At 41.5% G+C, this 19,397-nt stretch overlaps 1 protein-coding gene across 1 annotated transcript in view; it reads left to right on the top strand.

The window, feature by feature from the left end:
- The first annotated feature begins 401 nt into the window (after positions 1 to 401).
- The window catches only part of ARSB (arylsulfatase B), a 175,813-nt gene continuing 156,817 nt past the window's right edge, over positions 402 to 19,397 (top strand). The window contains exon 1 of the mRNA XM_027100753.1: positions 402 to 1,077. Within this exon, the coding sequence (XP_026956554.1) occupies positions 766 to 1,077 (312 nt within the window). The 5' untranslated portion in view covers positions 402 to 765. The remainder of the gene's footprint in view (positions 1,078 to 19,397) is intronic.

The raw sequence follows: 19,397 nt of genomic DNA on the forward strand, positions 1-19,397 counted from the left end.
ACAGCACGCCAATCAAGAGCCAGGGCAACCTAAGTAAAACTGCACCTTCAAAAGGGCACCGTGCAGTCGGAGTGTGTATTTGACCCCTTTTTGCTAGTGAGGAGGAAATGGCTTCACAGGCGTACGCTATTCTTAAATGAATCGGAAACATCACCCAGACCTTTGCCTCTTCATCGTCCCCGCACCTGCACGAGGCTGGGTTCTTTTGCTAGAAATAATTCTGCTAGAAATGATTCTTTCACGACCTTTAAAACCTCGTAGCTCAAGATCTGGAGTCGGAACTGGGTTTGGGTTAGGCTCCACCAACTACACAAGCTTGTTTATTCTGGAAAAAAAAGAAAAAAGGCAATAATTGTGATTCCTAGCTGCCAGGGTTGCTCCGAGGTTTAAAGAGATGAGGGCTGTGAAATATGCTTTGTAAGCTGTGAAGAGTTAGTACAAAGAACAAATCTGCTCCTCTTTTACGATGCCACGAGGCAAAGCTCTTCGGTGGAAAGATAAGAGATCTTAGCTCCTATCAAGCATCAACGGAGCACGGCAGCAAGGGCTGCCCGAGTTCTTCTCTGGCTCCTCCCCCACCACACCGGCCCCGGCCCGGGTCAGAGGCGGCGGAGGCTCTGGCGCCGGGCCTCTCCTGCCTGCGGCCTGCTAGGGGTGAAATCCCGTGCTGGGGCGGGGCAGGCCCCGGCCGCCCAGTTCCTGATTCTATAAGCAGTGCCCGGGGCCCGGGGGCGCCACAGGCGCGGGCACCGCGGGCGGCGCAGGATGGGCCCGCGCAGCGCGGCGAGCCTGCCCCGAGGCCCCGGGCCGCGGAGGCCGCTCCTTCCCGCCGTCCTTCCGCTGCTGCTGCTGCTGCTGCCGCCGCCGCCGGCCTCAGGCGCCGGGGCTGGCCGGCCGCCCCACCTCGTCTTCGTGCTGGCGGACGACCTGGGCTGGAACGACGTGGGCTTCCACGGCTCGGAAATCCGCACACCACACCTGGACGCGCTGGCGGCCGCCGGGGTGCTGCTAGACAACTACTACACGCAGCCGCTGTGCACGCCGTCGCGGAGCCAGCTGCTCACCGGCCGCTACCAGGTACGCAGCGCCCCCGGCGGCCCGCGGCCGGCCCGCGAGCCTCTTAGAAATGGGCCCCGAGCCCTGGGCGGGTGCTGACCAGTCGGGATCGGTTCCCCGAACCGGGTCCCAAAGAGACGGCTTCTGGCCCTAGCAGCGCTGTACTTGCTTCGCTCAGGCCCGCAGCCCGCGGCGGCCTCTGCGCATGCCCGGCTCCAGGGCGCCGCTCTTCCCCCGGCGCCCCACCTCGCCGGGTGGTGTTTCTGTCTTACGTTTTCAAAAGGTCGGGGTGAAGGGGTTTCTGGGCAATGCCAGATGCGGGGCACTGCGACTCAGTAGGCTGAAGGTCCGAATGGACTTTGCCGAGCGGTCTTGAAGTGGGAGGATGGAGAGCGAGCAGGCGGGGCATCCAGGAGTGAAGCAGAGAGAGATGGGGAGCCAGGAAAGCTGGGTGGGGAGGAGCGTTAAAACGAAGGAGAGCTCGCAGTGGGTGCGCTTTTGGTTTCTGTAAACCCAGCGGTCATAGGTTAGGACTGCCCGACCAAAGATTTATTTTTCCAAGTTCTCAGCAGCCCTGCAGTGAAAACCAAGTTGATTTTTCTTGGGCTGCTGACTTTCCGTTCAGATGTAACCTGTATTGAACTCCTCTGAGCATCTTCATTATCTCTTTTAAAACTTCTCTGTAGTTAACAGAGTAAAGTATATTTGTAGAGAGCACGCATACATTAGATAACGAAGAATATCAAGAACATTTGCATAGTGCTTTACTGTTTTTAAAGTTAATTCTTGAAACAGCCTGTGAGCTAGCTGTTATTTTTAATCCCCTTTTACACATTAGGCAGTAAACCTGTAGAGGTTCAATGACATGTTAAGAATTATTAATTGAAAAAAGTGCACAGTGTAAGAGTTGTGAATGAAATTTTATTTGGAGCAAGGTGAGGGCTATAGCCTGGGAGACAGCATTTCAGATAGCTCTGAGAAACTGCTCCAAAGAGGTGGGGGGAAAGGTCAGTGTTACATATGACTTTAGTGAAGGGGGTGCGTACGGTCAAGTACACGTTTTCGCGGAGGCCTGCTGCGAGTCACGAGGAGCAGATGTCACTGTTAATGATTTTAGTGCTTTTCTAGATATGAGGAGGTGCAAGAATTGGGCTGATAAAACCTTCTCCTGAAAATATCTAACTATCTGAAGGCCCGTCCTGCCAGTTTTTCCTAGAGCACAGAGTGCCTTGCTCCTGATCTCCACCCTGAACTCCTCTCGGAGGGGGGGGTTGAAGGTCAGCGGCTGTAGTGGCCAGTGACTTAGTCCTTGTAGAGTCAGATGACAAGTGCCAGTTTTTAGTTGGCAGTATCACACAGCTAGAAAGTGGTAAAACTGGGTTTTGTGCCTTTCCTGCATCCACTAGTCATCTCAGGCCTCTAAAATTGGACTCTTCTTTTTTCTTAATCTGAATAAGATTGACATTTTGTGATTATGACCATGTTAAATATACAATAAACAGGTAGTTTGTATGCACTGTTTGTTCAACAGCCATACTTTGGGCCCTTACTGTGAAAGTCACAGGGATGTGCCTGAACCTTGCCCTCCCAAATCTGTGTTCATGTAGCCTTTCAGATCAACCCTAGCCTCATGTTGTCCTGAGATCAAGGGAAGGGAGGGTTCACTTGCAATAAAGATTAGCACAGTGGTCTGAAGACTTTTAGAAACAGAAATGATAGAGTTTTACTACGGAGTGAAAAGTAAGTCAAGGTTTGCAGTGGAGGTAAAGGATGGTTCCCTTCACCATCAGCCCTAAGTACTTTCCGCAATTCTAACTGGCTGCTACGTGGAATCAGGAATCTCTGCTCTGATGCAAATGTCACACTGGACACTTTGTAGGAGTACAAGAGCGTCTGAATAAAGAAGGGAAAGGAGGGAAGACAGGGTCTGCCCAAATGGTTCTGCATTTGATCTGAAGTAAGAGAACTGAACTCAAATTGCAGAAGAATGGGAGGGCCATTCATTTCTCCAACTTCCTCCCTTCCAACAGTCTTGAAAAGGAAAACAAATACCACACTTAAAAAACTTGTTCAGACTGCTTTTGCCTCTGAACATCCTCCCTGATCAGTCACCAACATTCCATCCTGGGAAGAAACAAAACAAAACAAAAAAATGAGTATTTAGAGTACCCTGAGGTTAAGAAGTGAAGGTAGAGGCTGCTTATCCAAAAGTGTTTAGAGGCCAATCAGTGTAGCAAGCTAGCCTCCCCAAACATTTTGCTTGGCTTTTCTCCCCTGTTCTGTTTGAGTTCAAGAGACTCAATTAGAAATTACCTTTGGTTAGCAACCATCCTCTTTTAAAAGAGTCAGTATTTCTGGGAGAGCGAAGGAGCCTCACTAGCCTCAGATACTATATTCTGGTACCATTCTAAGCATTTTACATGTATTAGTTAATTTAACTCTTACAGCACCCCGATGAAGTAGGTACTACTATTATCATCCCTATCTGATAACAAAGAAACTGAGGAAGGGGTTAAGAAAGTTGCCCAGGGTCACAGGGCTGGTAAGTTGTGAATCAGGATTTGAACCAGGCAGTAGTTCTATAACCACTACACTACATCGCCTACTCAGAATTATTAAAAACATCATCGCAAGAGCTGCTTCATATTTACTAACTAATCTCTCTTATTTTTTGACATATAGGTCATTCCTAAACATCTCGATGAAAAAAATTAACCCATTAGATTTCAAGTTAGGAATTCCTTATGTTAAATGTAAAGTGAAAATGGGGAGAGAGGTTTCATTTCAAAATGAGTCATGTGTTGTGCATAATTTTAGACAATAAAATGAGGAAATTTGTTGACTATTTCAAAATTAGGTACTTGAAAGAACTGCTTAATAGTCATATCTGCGAACCTAACAATCATGCTTTAATAGAGGTGTCACCTTCCTTAATCATCTAACTTTAGATTAGAAAAGTGCAAAGTGATAAACAAGTTTTGACTGATTGAATTTTGTATTCCCAATAAATGCTGAATTTTAGGTTTTTAGCTTATAAGAGTATTTAGTGAAGAGGACCAGTTAAGAGTTGTGAGATGTGGATTTCAGTCTTTGCCATGTCAGCCTTCAGACTCTGACCTTGAAGGACATCATTTTCCATGTCTGTAAATTACGGGAGTTGGGCTGAACTCTAAGGCTCTTTCTAGCTGTACATTTTTTTGACTCTATGGCTCCTGTGTCCACTAGAGCAAGTTTCTAACTTGGCAAAAGCACATTATCTACCCACTGTCTCCATCTACTGGTAGAAAGAGAGATTAATCTTGCCCAACACTGCCTTACAAGTTGCGGGAGCTGCTTGCTGCGCGGCTAGGCACTTGTTTAAAAAGGAACGTGAATTAAACCTTTTATATTGAGACGTTTAATTGTTCCGAATCCTCACAGTTGAACCTTTTAAAACTTGCATACTTTGGTGAAGAATTCATAGAGTTTAGATGGAGGGGAGAGGGAGATTGATCAGCAGATGAACTAAGTAGTTACTGGTAATCCAGGAACTAAAATTCAGGCCTCAATATACTTAAGTTAGTTTTCTTCCCACAGCATTATGACTCATTCATTATTTTAAAAATATTTTATAAAATCTATATTTTATTTACATTTTGAATAGGAAATCCATTCACATGGTTTAAAAACTCAAAAGTTTCAAAATCTCTCCCTATACACAGGTGTACGCGCGCGCGCGCGCACACACACACACACACACACACACACACACACACACATTCTGTTCCTTAGGCATACAGTTACCTATCTTTGGAGGCAAACAACACTATGTAAATTGTATATATCCTTCCAAAAGTATTTTATGCATATACAAGCAAATATATATGTAGATATTCCTCCCTCTCCTTTGATTTGAATGGTAGCATACTCTTTTTTGGGGGGGTTCTTTTTTTTTTCAATTTCAATGAAATGTAATTGACATACAGCACTGTGTAAGTTTAAGGTGTACAGCATAATGACTTGATGAACGTGCACCATGAAATGATTACCACGGTAAGTTTAGTGAACATCCATCATCTCATAAAAAAGAAAAGAAAAAAATTTTTCCTGTGATGAGAACACTTAGGGTTCACTCTTTTAACAACTCTCATATATAACATGCAGCCGTGTTAATTGTATTTATCATGTTGTACATTACTTCCTTAGTATTTATTTATCTTATAACTGGAAGTTTGTACCTTTTGACTACCTTCATCCAATCTATCCTCCCCCCCACCTCTGCTAACCACGAGTCTGATCTCTATTTCTGTGTATGTTTGTTTGTTGGAGTATAACTGACCTATAACACTATGTTAGTTCCTAGTATACAGCATAGTGATTCCCTATTTCTACAAATTCCAAAATGATCAGAATGATAGCATACTCTTCACAATGTTTTGTACCTCATTTTTTTTAACTTAACATTTGAAATAATTTCATATTGTTATATAAAGAGCATCCTCATTAGTTTTTATGGCTATATAATATTTTGGTAGATGGATATATCATAATTTATTTAACTAGTCACATAATGATGGACATGCAGGTTGTTTCCAGCCTTTTGATATATCAGAGAATGCTGAAGTCAATACCTTGTACCTATGTCATTTTGCACATGTTTGAATATATATGTAGGGTAAATTCTTAAAAGAGGAATTTTCTGGGTTTAAGTGTAGAGGCATTTGTAATTTGGATAAATATTGCAAAATTATACTTCAGTAGATTGTATCAATCTACATTCTTACCAGCAATATATGATATGCTTATTTCCCTATATATGTATTTTTAAGTTATATTTCACATGCCATAAGATTAATCATTTTAAATATATAAGTCATTGGTTTTTCATATAGCCACAAGGTGGTGCAACCGTCACCACTGTCTAGTTTCAGAACATTTCCATCACCCCAGATGAAACCCATTAGCAATTCCTCCCCTTTCTCCTCTTGCCTTAGTTCCTGGCAGCCACTGATCTACTTTCTATCTCTGTGGATTTGCCTATTTTGGACATTTCATATAAAATGGACTCATACAATAGATGTCCTTTCATCCATGTTGTAATATGTATTATTCCTTTTCATGGCTGAATAATATCCCATCGTGTGAATACACCAACATTTTATTTATCCGTTCATCAGTCGATGGACATTGGATTGTTCCACTTTTTGTCTATTATGAATAATGCCACTGTGAACATCCATGTAGAAGTTTTGTATGAACATATATATTTTTTTCTGTTTTCTAGGGTATAGACTTAGGAGTAGAATGCTAGATCATATGGCAACTCTATGTTTAACTTTTTGAGGGACTGCCAAACTGTTTCCATAGCAGCTGTACCATTTTGCATTCCCATCAACAATGTATGTGGGTTCTAATTTCCTCACCTCCTTGCCAACACTTTATATATTCTGGATACTAAACCCTTTTCAGATATATGATTTGTATTTGTGTCCTTATGTTTATCCTATGCCAGTACTACATTGTCTTTGTTAGGACAGAGTTAGGACAGTTGTGTAAGAGTACCAACTTGCAACACATAGCAAATAAGACTTAGAGATCTAATGCACAGCATAGTGAATACAGACAATAATATTGTTATTATAACCATTGAACTTGCTAGGAAACTGGAACTTAATGATTCCAACCTGTAAAAGAAAGGATAATTATAAAATATGATAGAAGTGCTAATTATCACTACAATGGCAATCCTATCATAATGTATAAATGTATCAAATTAACATGTGTTACACCTTAAATTTATACAATGTTTTACATCAAATATATTTCAATAAAAAACACACACATCCTAAGCCAGGGATTGTGAGTTCGTGTCCCACCTGAGGTACCAAAAAAATAAAAACAAAAAACACATATAATAAAGATGTTTATAAGAGTGGGAGAATAATAAAAATACTTCAGCTTTTCTAATAGAATTTTTATACCCCTTTTAGTTCAAACAAAAGACTTGAAAATACTGAATTTCCTTATTCTTACAAATTGACTTTATTCAGCACAAAATGTTCATTACAACTCTGCACTCCTAGTTCACGTTTTAAGCGTGGTTGTCTGTTCTCAGGTCCGGCTTCTCCATGACATTGCCTCACTTGTCTCTGACCTGGAGAAGCACCTGGTGTTGAGCAAGTAAATGAATGAACGTGCTAAGTGTTTTAACACCTGTGCGTTTCCTGAAAGAGCTCACTGTCTTAACTGCTTAGGGTTGACAGGTCATTTCTAACACCCTGGCTTCCTTTTTAAGAAATTAAAAAGGTGAAAGGGTAACAAAACTGGTAGGCCTTAGTAGAAACACTTCCTTCTGGGAAAAAAAAAGAGTAAAGTAACTTTGGTCCTCACCTGGGAACATTCTTACCTTGGGACCTGAGGGGGCCACTCCACCAGAACTCTGAAACCTTGGCAGAGGATAGAAGCAATGAAAGATGACGCCAAGATTTCATTCTTAAGGGACCCACGCCACATTTCTCTTAATCACATTGACAAACGGACAAGACACTTTCACGCCTTTTCACTCACACCTGAAGCAGAACCTTGAACAGGCAATCTAGGAAGGAGGCTGTGCGGGAGCATTGTGGGTAATTTTTGGCTTTTGCTTCAAGTTTGCTTGAAGAATGTGAGCAGGGAAAACCCACGGCTGCAGGGAGAATAGGGCATTGCATACTGTGGCGTGAAAGAGGAAGCCGTTCTGCCTGGGGTTGCCCTCACCTCCCTGCTGCTTTTTCTCAGTATCCTGTCTTCAGTATCCTGCCTGCCCTCCAAGTGCTTGCCTCTCAGTGTCTCTTGTCCCTGGTTACCTTTCCCTGGACTCTAAGATTAGAAGTGGGGCAAAGAGGAGTCAAGAGTTGGAAGAAAGGGACGAGTCTTGGGGAAAGATGTAGTCATTAGGAGTGTTCATACGACTTGCTGGCAAAGGCATCCAAGGCGTGAGTGATAAGAGGAGCATGTAGTCCAGAGGCCATAGGTGCCTCCAAAGATAAAGAACTTGCTAGTCTTTATCCCTGTGCTCATTTAAGAGGAGAAGTAAAGGATGCATCAGCTCCATACTGATAAGCAAGACGGCCACCTGCTAAAACACATCAGGGTTTTAACGCAGAGAGCCCTGGGGATGACTCGCTGTGATGGGTCTTCTGTTTTGCTGAAGCCAAGTGTCCTTCCTAAGCCTAGCCAGAGCCCAGGAGCATTTTCCCAAAACGAAAGGGGCAGCTGGAGGCCTTAGTCTGCAAGTGTTGAAGATACTGAAAAAAAAAAATCTGATCTTTACCTTTTTACTTCCCAAGTAACTGGAAAAGAGGAAATAAGGAAATAAGTTTGGGGTTGAGTGGAATATGACCCATTGACTTATGGGAATTTTTGGTTGATTGACATTTGAGGTTTATTATTCCAAGAATCACTTTGAGCATAAGCTGTTACTGTCTGGTAACTCTGTTTTTGTTCCCTTAAGCATATCACTTTTCTAAAAAGTCTTTTTCCTCCATATTTTCCTTCCTTCTCATTTTGGGCTTTGGGTTGGATTTATAATTTAAACAGAGAAAGGCAGTAAAACAGTTTTTGCCTTGTTTATTCCTTTTACAAACAACATCCCTTTGTGGTTCAGTCAGATTTACACTCTTTGCTAATCAACACCAAAATAAATAGACCTTTAAAACTGCTAGTGATACCAGCCAGCTCTGCAGCCTGAGTTCTGAAGGACCAGGCCAGATGGCAGAGCCCGGCCCCTAACACACATAATGTGTGTTCTGTAGCTCTTGGCTTCAGCAGCATGGGCAGCTGATGGCTTTTTAGAAGGCTTGGGGGGAAGTGAGCAGATTCTCCACTATCCATTTGTTCTGTGAGGCATCTCCAGGGATAAACCCTAAGGTGGCCTGAGTGGTACTTGACCATGGTTAAAACCTGTAGTGTTCTGGCCCAGGCCCAGGCTGGCAGTTCCGAACTCCTGGCCAGCCACCAGCCTGTTCTGTGATTGTGTTCTGGTCATGAAGCTTCCCTCTAGGCTCTCTGGTATATAAAGTGGAATAGTAGAGCTGCCTGTTTTTCTGGTTTTTCAAGTATTGCAGGAGGAGGTATTGCACAAATACATGGTTGCAATGAGTTCATCTTGCACAGGTCAGACTGACAGGATAGAATCTTCCTCTGTTCATCTGGAAGTTATCTCAACGCTATTGAGGTTTGGAGAGAAATAGCATCCATTGCCATGTATGTAGCAGTGGGTCACCTGGCCCCTGGGAGAGTTTATTGTAAGTGTAGCTGAAATAAAGAGGTTCTGATGTGGGAACCATCTTCCTCCTCCCCCCTTCAGGAGAGTGGTTTTTTTCTTTTATGCTCATGAGACCACTCTGATAGTATATTCCAGGTCTACAGGGGACAGAATGACTTACAGGATCAAATAAATTTTTACATGCAACAAACCATGTAAACAAGGATTTCTCATCAGTTATCTCATAGAAAGAACTCAGAGACAAGCCAGGTCCTTTACTGAATTTGTAGACCCTTTGCCTTTGTGGAGGGAATCCTTGACAGTCAAGTAAAATCTTAGGAGAAGCTGTTTTTCAAAGATTTGGTTTAGTGAAGAAGAGATAGCTACATGTGGAAGAAAGAGAGTAACCCCTTTGGACTTTCATATATTATCTATAGAACCTCTCCATTCAACACCTACTCTCCAAACACTGAAGATGGGTGTTGGAATGAAATTGTTGTAAATGCTGTTGGGTTGCCAAAGCGACGCTTATTTTTTCTTTTGATTCTTCTTGGTGTCTTGTCATCCTTTCCCATGAAGCATGGTGTGGCTCTCCAGTTCTGTGCTAAACTCAAGTGCTGGGTTGCAACCAGCTCTGCATTCATTCGCCTGTTTACTGCTTCTCTACACACTACAGTTTCCTTGCTTCAAAGAGTGTTTGAACAGACCAAAAACATGTTTTTGGCCAGCATCCAGACTTTGGCTTCCCCTCCCCCAGTAATGCCATGAAAATGTCCTGTCGAATACATTCTCAGGAACTGAGAAGAATGTTCCCTACGCTGTGTGATTGCAGGTAATAGAGGCAGGCTTCAGCTGACCACCCGGTGTGGTGCCCATGTGGCCTCGGAAAAGTGAATCGCACAGCATCCCTTGGCAGGGCTTTAGAGTGATCGGAGGTCATTCTCTGCATGTGATGGATGACCTTTCCGTTTAAAGAAATTTGCGCATAACATTTATTTCCACTGGGTCTTTTGAACTCCATAAAATATTATCCTTCTTTATCCTCTGCTGTTGCCAATTAGTATATATTATGAAGTTTTTTGAACCCGGGATTAATTTTCTATTGAGTAAACTTCTAGCGTTAACCGTGGACAGAATCCTTCTGTTATGTGAGGGGTGTGTGTGTGTGTGCGTGTGTATATTTAGAGAGCAATGTTTCCCTTTCCCAGCTTGGGTTTTGTAACATCCTTATTATTCAGGATCCCAGCTGGGAAAAGATGGCACATTCAAATTAGCATAATTTAGGGAGGGTTTATTTGCAAAGGGACTATTTGAAAAGGTATGAATGTGTGGGGGAAACACAAGACATAGTGTATAACCCACTGGAGCTGTTACTACCACTAGACCAGGGGGAAGAAAGGAAAGAGGAGTGACCGGAACCTAGAAACAGAGTCCTGTAAAGAAGGCCACCTTTGGGATGGCCTGCAGGATATGGACAGCCTGACAGCTCAGGGCCACTCACCTCTTCCCTCCTTCCAATCCCAGTCTGGGCTCCCCATTGTCTGAACCCAGTCAGAACCAGAAGGTAAAGGAGCCCTTTGATTTGGCCCCAGTAGGTCAACTTCCCAGGCTGGAGACAGGACAGAAGGCAGATTGGGGATTTGGAGGGCAAATGAAGGGCATCTGACATATATCCCAATGAAGGTGTCCAGTTATTTCTAGGCAAAGTATAAAAATCGAAATAGAAAACTTAAACTCACTTTTATTTTTAAACAGCTTTATTGAGGTATAATTGACATGCAATAAACTACACGTATTTCAAGTATACAATTTGATAAGTTTTGATATGTATATGCCTGTGAAGCCGTTACCACATAATCAAGATAGCGAACATATTATCACCTTCAAAATAAATCCACTTTAATTTAACATTTAAGATATTCCACATGGTTCTTTTAGGAGGGCATGGAAAGGTATCGTGAAATCAAGCAACAGCAGGGACAATTCCAAAGGTATTGGCTCTGGACAGACACACAAAAAAATGAAATTCAGGACAATGTCAAAGCTTATGAGAAAACTATTTAATAGTAAGTAGCTTATAATAAATTAAGAAGAAAAGATGGTGAGTTTGAAGGGTTTTTGTTTTGTTTTTGTGTTTACTTTGTATCTGTTTATTGCCATGAATTTAAAACAAAACGAGGCAAAAATCTGTCTGGTCTGAGTAGTCAATATTTGAATCTGAAAAAATCAGTGATAAATCAGGATTTAATAGCACCAGCAGAACGATAGATTAGAACCAGCATACATGTCATTTGATGTTAATATGTACCACATCCCACTCCAGGGGGCAGGCCCAGGCTTAGGTGCACGTTCTGTATAATGCCACCCCATCTCCTCAAGAAAGTGTATTGAAATGTAGGTGAGAGGGCGTGATGTGTTATTGATGACAATGCTTACAGTATTACCATGACAGTTGCTGAGTGTTTAGTGTACCGTTAGTGAAAGAGCTGGGATGCGATTTAATTCTCTGAGCTTCGGGCTCTTATGCTTTAAATTATAAAAGCAAGTATATCATTTACAAACACATTTTGTTTTTACCATTTATTAATAATTGCTTGCTACCCACCTGACAGCTGATGGAGGCGCCAGAGAGTCACGGCTGGGTTGAGAACTGGCACTGTCAACCTTTGGTGTCCCCAGAGCCCCATTTATTCTAGGGAAATCAGGAGTGCCCAGTGAGTGCTAGGGAAAGCTAGTGTCGGAGAAGAATTAAATGTGAGACTCCACCCCGCTTCCTACAGAGAAGAGCACCTCCCTGGCTAAGCAAGGACAAGGGATTGGTGGGGGGGAGAGGGGTAACATTGTAGGGAAGGGAGGGTCTGGGTAGGCAATGAGGGAAGCCACCAAGGACCCCCCTTGTGCACCAGCAGTGGGTGCAGTATCATCCCTCAGCACAGGAGCTGTGACAAGGGCCACACCGGTTTCCATGTGGCCTTCGAACTTACCTAGCAAGTTCAGGGCCTTTGCATTCTTATTCCTTATGCCTAGATTGCTCTGCCCCAAATTTTTGCAAGGCTCTCTCTTACTCTCTTATTTCATTCAGATTTCTGCTCAAGTATCTCCTCCTCAAAGAAGCTTTCTTTTGCCATCCTCTCTAAAGAGTCACCTGTCACTATCTCCCTCTCTATTTTCCTCATAATAATGATCACTGTCAGACTAATGTCCTTCTCTAACTTTTTGGTTTTAGGACCTCTGTACATGCTTAAAAATTGAAGACCCCATAGAGCTTACGTTTGTGTGGTTATACCTTTCAAAATTTACTGTGTCAGAAATTAAAATAGAAATTTTAAAATATTTTTATTCATTGAAAAACAGCAATAATAATTCCATTACATATTAATGTAAATAACTTGGGGAAAATAACTATATTTTTCAAAACAAGAGAATTACACAAGAAGAATGACGTTGTTTTATATTTTTTGACTTTAATTTTTTTTATACAGCAGGTTCTTATTAGTTATCTATTTTATACACATCATTGTATACATGTCAATCCCAATCTCCCAATTCATCACACCCGCCACACCTTGCTTTCCCCCCTTGGTGTCCATATGTTTGTTCTCTACATATGTGTCTCTGTTTCTGCCTTGCAAACTGGTTCATCTGTACCATTTTCCTAGGTTCCACATATATGCAGTAATATACAATATTTGTTTTTCTCTTTCTGACTTACTTCACTCTTAGTCTCTAGGTCCATCCATGTCTCTATAAATGACCCAATTTCATTCCTTTTTATGGCTGAGTAATATTCCATTGTATATATGTACCACATCTTCTTTATCCATTCATCTGTCAATGGGCATTTAGGTTGCTTCCATGTCCTGGCTATTGTAAATAGTGCTGCAATGAACATTGCGGTACATGTGTCTTTTTGAATTATGGTTTTCTCTGGGTATATGTCCAGTAGTGGGATTGCTGGGTTATATGGTAATTCTATTTTTACTTTTTTGTTTGTTTGTTTGTTTGCCATACGCGGGCCTCTCACTGTTGTGGCCTCTCCTGTTGTGGAGCACAGGCTCCGGACGCACAGGGTCAGTGGCCATGGCTCACAGGCCCAGTCGCTCCATGGCATGTGGGATCCTCCCGGACCGGGGCACGAACCCGTGTCCCCTGCATCAGCAGGCAGACTCTCAACCACTGCGCCACCAGGGAAGCCCTATTTTTAGTTTTTTAAGGACCCTCCATGCTGTTCTCCATAGTGGCTGTATCAATTTACATTCCCAGCAACAGTGCAAGAGGGTTCCCTTTTCTCCACACCATCTCCAGCATTTGTTGTTTGTGGATTTTCTGCTGATGCCCATTCTAACCAGTATGAGGTGATACCTCATTGTAGTTTTGATGTGCATTTCACTAATAATTAGTGATGTTGAGCAGCTTTTCATGTGCCTCTTGGCCATCTGTATGTCTTCTTTGGAGAAATGTCTATTTAGGTCTTCTGCCCATTTTTTGATTGGGTTGTTTGTTTTTTTAATTGAGCTGCATGAGCTGTTTATATATTTTGGAGGTGAATCCTTTGTCCGTTGATTTGTTTGCAAATATTTTCTCCCATTTTGAGGGCTGTCTTTTCGTCTTGTTTACAGCTTCCTTTGCTGTGCAAAAGCTTTGAAGTTTCATTAGGTCCCATTTGTTTATTTTTATTTCCATTACTCTAGGAGGTGGGTCAAAAAAGATCTTACTGTGATTTATGTCAAAGAGTGTTTTTCCTATGTTTTCCTCTAAGACTTTTATAGTGTCCAGTCTTACATTTAGGTCTTTTATCCACTTTGAGTTTATTTTTGTGTATGGTGTTAGGGAGTGTTCTAATTTCATTCTTTTACATGTAGCTGTCCAGTTTTCCCAGCACCACTTATTGAAGAGACTGTCTTCTCCATTGTATATCCTTGCCTCCTTTGTCATAGATTAGTTGACCATAGGTGCGTGGGTTTATCTCTGGGCTTTCTGTCCTGTTCCATTGATCTATATTTCTGTTTTTGTGCCAGTACCATATTCTTTTGATTACTGTAGCTTTGTAATATAGTCTGAATTCAGGGAGTCTGATTCCTCCAGGTCCGTGTTTTTCCCTCGAGATTGCTTTGTCTATTTGGGGTTTTTTGTGTCTCCATACAAATTTTAAGATTTTTTGTTCTAGTTCTGTAAAAAATGCCACTGGTAATTTGATAGGGATTACAGTGAATCTGTAGGTTGCTTTGGGTAGTATAGTCATTTTCATAATATTGATTCTTCCAATCCAAGAACATGGTATTTCTCTTCATCTGTTTGTGTCATCTTTGATTTCTTTCATCAGTGTCTAATACTTTTCTGAGTACAGGTCTTTTACCTCCTTAGGTAGGTTTATTCCTAGGTATTTTATACTTTTTGTTGCAGTGGTGAATATGATTGTTCCCTTAATTTTCTTTCTGATAGTAATGGAAGAGATTTCTGTGCATTAATTTTGTATCCTGCAACTTTACCAAATTCATTGATTAGCTCTAGTAATTTTCTCATGGCATCTTTAGGATTATCTATGTATAGTATCAAGTCATCTGCAAACAGTGACAGTTTTACTTCTTCTTTTCCAATTTGTATTCCTTTTCTATCTTTTTCTTCTCTGATTGCCGTGGCTAGGACTTCCAAAATGATGTTGAATAATAGTGGCGAGAGTGGACATCCTTGTTGCTGATCTTCGAGGAAATGCTTTCAGTTTTTCAACATTGAGAATGATGCTTGCTGTGGGTTTGTCATATATGGCCTTTATTATGTTGAGGTAGGTTCCCTCTATGCCCACTTTCTGGAGAGTTTTTATCATAAATAGGTGTTGAATTTTGTCAAAAGCTTTTTCTGCATCTATTGAGATGATCGTATGGTGTTCAGTCTTCAATTTGTTAATATGGTGTATCTCATTGATTGATTTGTATATATTGAAGAACCCTTGCATCCCTGGGGTAAATCCCACTTGATCACGGTGTATGATCCTTTTAATGTGTTATTGGATTCATTTGCTAGTACTCTTGAGGATTTTTACATCTATATTCATCAGTGATACTGATCTGTAATTTTCTGTTTTTGTAGTATCTTTGTCTGGTTTTGGTATCAGGGTGATGGTGGCCTCATACAATGAGTTTGGGAGTGTTCCTTCCTCTGCAATTTTTTGCAAGACTTTGAGAAGGATGGGTGTTAGCTCTTCTCTAAATGTTTGATAGAATTCACCTGTGAAGCCATCTGGTCCTGGACTTTTGTTTGCTGGAAGATTTTTAATCACAGTTTCAATTTCATTATTTGCGATTGGTCTGCTCATGTTTTCTATTTCTTCCTGGTTCAGTCTCAGAAGGTTGTGTTTTCTTCCAGGTTATCCATTTTATTGGCATAGAGTTGCCTGTAGTAGTCTCTTATGATGCTTTGTATTTCTGTGAAGTCCATTGTAACTTCTCTTTTTTATTTCTAATTTTATTGATTTGAGTCCTCTCCCTCTTTTTCTTATTGAGTCTGGCTAAAGGTTTACCAATTTTGTTTATCTTTTCAAAGAACCAGTTTTTAGTTTTATTGATCTTTACTGTTGTTTTATTTGTTTCTATCTCATTTATTTCTGCTCTAATCTTTATGATTTCTTTCCTTCTGCTAACTTTTGGTTTTGTTTGGTCTTCTTTCTCTACTTCCTTTATGTGTAAGGTTGGATTGTTTATTGGAGATTTTTCTTGTTTATTGAGGTAGGATTGTATTGCTCTAGATTTCCCTCTTAGAACTGCTTTTGCTGCATCCCATAAGGTTTGGATCATCGTGTTTTCGTTGTCATTTGTCTCTAGGTATTTTTTAATTTCCTCAGCCATCTCTTGGTTATTTAGTAACGTATTGTTTAGCCTCCATTTGTTTGTGTTTTTTACGTTTTTTATCCTGTAATTGATTTCTAATCTTATAGCGTTGTGGTCAGAAAAGATGCTTGATATGATTTCAGTTTTCTTAAATTTACCGAGGCTTGATTTGTGACCCACGATGTGATCTATCCTGGGGAATGTTCCATGTGCACTTAAGAAGAAAGTGTAGTCGGCTGTTTTGGGATGGATTGTCCTATAAATGTCAATTAAGTCTACCTTGTCTATTGTGTGATTTAAAGCTTTTGATTCCTTATTATATTCTGTCTGGATGATCTGTCCCTTGGTGTAAGTGAGATGTTAAAGTCTCCCACTATTATTGTGTTACTGTCGATTTCCTCTTTTATAGCTGTTAGCATTTACCTTATGTATTGAGGTGCTCCTATGTTGGGTGCATATATATTTATAATTGTTATATCTTCTTCTTGGATTGATCCCTTGATCATTGTGTAGTGTCCTTCCTTGTCTCTTGTAACATTCTTTATTTTAAAGTCTATTTTATCTGATATGAGTATTGCTACTCCAGCTTTCTTTTGATTTTCATTTGCATGGATTATGTTTTTCCATCCCCTCACTTTCAGTCTGTATGTGTCCCTAGGTCTGAAGTGGGTCTCTTGTAGACAGCATATATATGGGTCTTGTTTTTGTATCCATTCAGTGAGCCTGTGTCTTTTTGTTGGAACATTTAACCCATTCACATTTAAGGTAATTATCAATTTGTATGTTCCTATTACCATTTTCATAATTGTTTGGGGTTTGTTTTTGTAGGTCCTTTTCTTCTTTTGTGTTTCCCACTGAGAGAAGTTCCTTTAGCATTTGTTGTAGAGCTGGTTTTGTGGTGCTGAATTCTCTTATCTTTTGCTTGTCTGTAAAGCTTTTGATTTCTCCATCGAATCTGAATGAGATCTTTGCCGGGTAGAGTAATCTTGGTTGTAGGTTCTTCCGTTTCATCACTTTAAATATATCGTGCCACTCCCTTCTGGCTTGTAGTGTTTCTGCTGAGAAATCAGCTGTTAACCTTATGGGATTCCCTTGTATGTTATTTGTCATTTTTCCCTTGTTGTTTTCAATAATTTTTCTTTGTCTTTAATTCTTGTCAATTTGATTACTATGTGTCTTGGCGTGTTTCTCCTTGGAATTATTCTGCCTGGGACTCTGTGCTTCCTGGACTTGGGTGGCTATTTCCTTTCCCATGATAGGGAAGTTTTTGACTATAATCTCTTCAAATATTTTCTCGGGTCCCTTCTCTCTCTCTTCTCCTTGTGGGACCCCTGTAATGCAAATGTTGGTGCGTTTAATGTTTTCCCAGAGGTCTCTTAGGCTGTCTTCATTTCTTTTCATTCTTTTTTTTTTATTCTGTTCTGCGGCAGTGAATTCCACCATTCTTTCTTTCAGGTCATTTATCCATTCTAATGCATCAGCCATTCTGCTATTGATTCCTTCTAGTTTATTTTTCATTTCAGTTATTGTATTGTTCATCTCTGCTTGTTTGTTCTTTAATTCTTCTAGGTGTTTGTTCTTTAATTCTTCTAGGTCTTTGTTAAACATTTCTTCCATCTTCTCGATCTTTGCCTCCAGTCTTTTTCCGAGGTCCTGGATCATCATCACTATCATTATTCTGAATTATTTTTCTGGAAGGTTGCCTATCTCTACTTCATTTAGTTGTTTTTCTGGGGTTTTATCTTGTTCTTTCATCTGATACATTGTCCTCTGCCTTTTCATTTTGTCTATCTTTCTGTGAATGTGGTTTTCATTCCACAGGCTGCAGGATAGTAGTTCTTCTTGCTTCTGCTGTCTGCCCTCTGGTGGATGAGGCTATCTAAGAGGCTTGTGTAAGCTTCCTGATGGGAGGAACTGGTGGTGGGCAGAGCTGGCTGTTGCTCTGGTGGGCAGAGCTCAGTAAAACTTTAGTCCGCTTGTCTGCTGATGGGTGGTGCTGAGTTCCCTCCCTGTTGGTTGTTTGGCCTGAGGTGACCCAGCACTGGAGGCTACAAGCTCTTTGGTGGGGCCAATGGCGGACCCCGGGAGGGCTCACGCCAAGGAGTACTTCCCCTAACTTCTGCTGCCACTGTCTTTGTCCCTGTGGTGACCCACAGTCACCCCCCACCTCTGCAGGAGACCTTCCAACACTAGCAGGTAGGTCTGGTTCAGTCTCCTATGGGGGTCACTGCTCCTTCCCTCTGGGATCTGATACACACACTACTTTGTTCGTGCCCTCCACGAGTGAAGTCTCTGTTTCCCCCAGTCCTGTTGAAGTCCTGCAATGAAATCCCACTAGCCTTCAAATTCTGGTTTTCTGGGAATTCCTCCTCGCATTGCCGGACTCCCAGGTTGGGAAGCCTGACGTGGGGCTCAGAACCTTCACTCCAGTGGGTAATCTTCTGTGGTATAATTGTTCTCCAGTTTGTGAGTCACCCATCCAGCAGTTATAGGATTTGATTTTATTGTGATTGCACTCCTCCTACCATCTCATTGCAGCTTCTCCTCTGTCTTTGAATGTGGGATATCTCTTTTGGTGAGTTCCAGTGTCTTCCTGTCAATGCTTGTTCATCAGTTAGTTGTGATTCCGGTGCTCTCACAACAGGGAGTGAGCACACGTCCTTCTACTCTGCCATCTTGAACCAATCTCCTTGTTTTATATTTTTGTACGTGTTTCCTATTAATAGAAGATAGCTAGATTGTTACATCTGCTTCTGCATTCAACCTGTGCAATACTGTTGACCCTTGAACAACATGGATTTGAACTGTGAGGGTCCACTTATACGTGGATTTTGTTCACTAAATACGTACTGTGATGTTGCATGATCTGTGGTTGAATCCCTGGATGCAGCCAACTGTAAAGTTATACTTACATTTTCAACTGCACAGGGGTTAGTGCACCTAACCCCCAGTTGTTGAAAGGTCAACTGTATATTGTTTTGGTAAAAGTCACTGAAGAACATCTAGCCTCACACAGATATGTAGTTGAAAAAGAGAGGGGTTTTTTTTAAAAATAAATTTATTTTATTATTTATTTTTGGCTTCATTGGGTCTTCGTTGCTGTGCGTGGCTTTCTCTAGGTGCAGTGAGCAGGGGCTATTCTTCGCTGCGATGCGTGGGCTTCTCGTTGCGGTGCGCGGGCTTCTCTTGTTGTGGTGGCTTCTCTTGTTGCGGAGCATGGGCTCTAGGCATGCGGACTTCAGTAGCTGTGGCTCACAGGCTCTAGAGCGCAGGCTCAGTAGTTGTGGTGCACG

The sequence above is a fragment of the Aethalodelphis obliquidens genome, unplaced genomic scaffold, assembly GCF_003676395.1.
Source record: "Aethalodelphis obliquidens isolate GAN/ISIS:26980383/991018 unplaced genomic scaffold, ASM367639v1 scaffold4, whole genome shotgun sequence".
Lineage (NCBI taxonomy): Eukaryota > Metazoa > Chordata > Mammalia > Artiodactyla > Delphinidae > Aethalodelphis > Aethalodelphis obliquidens.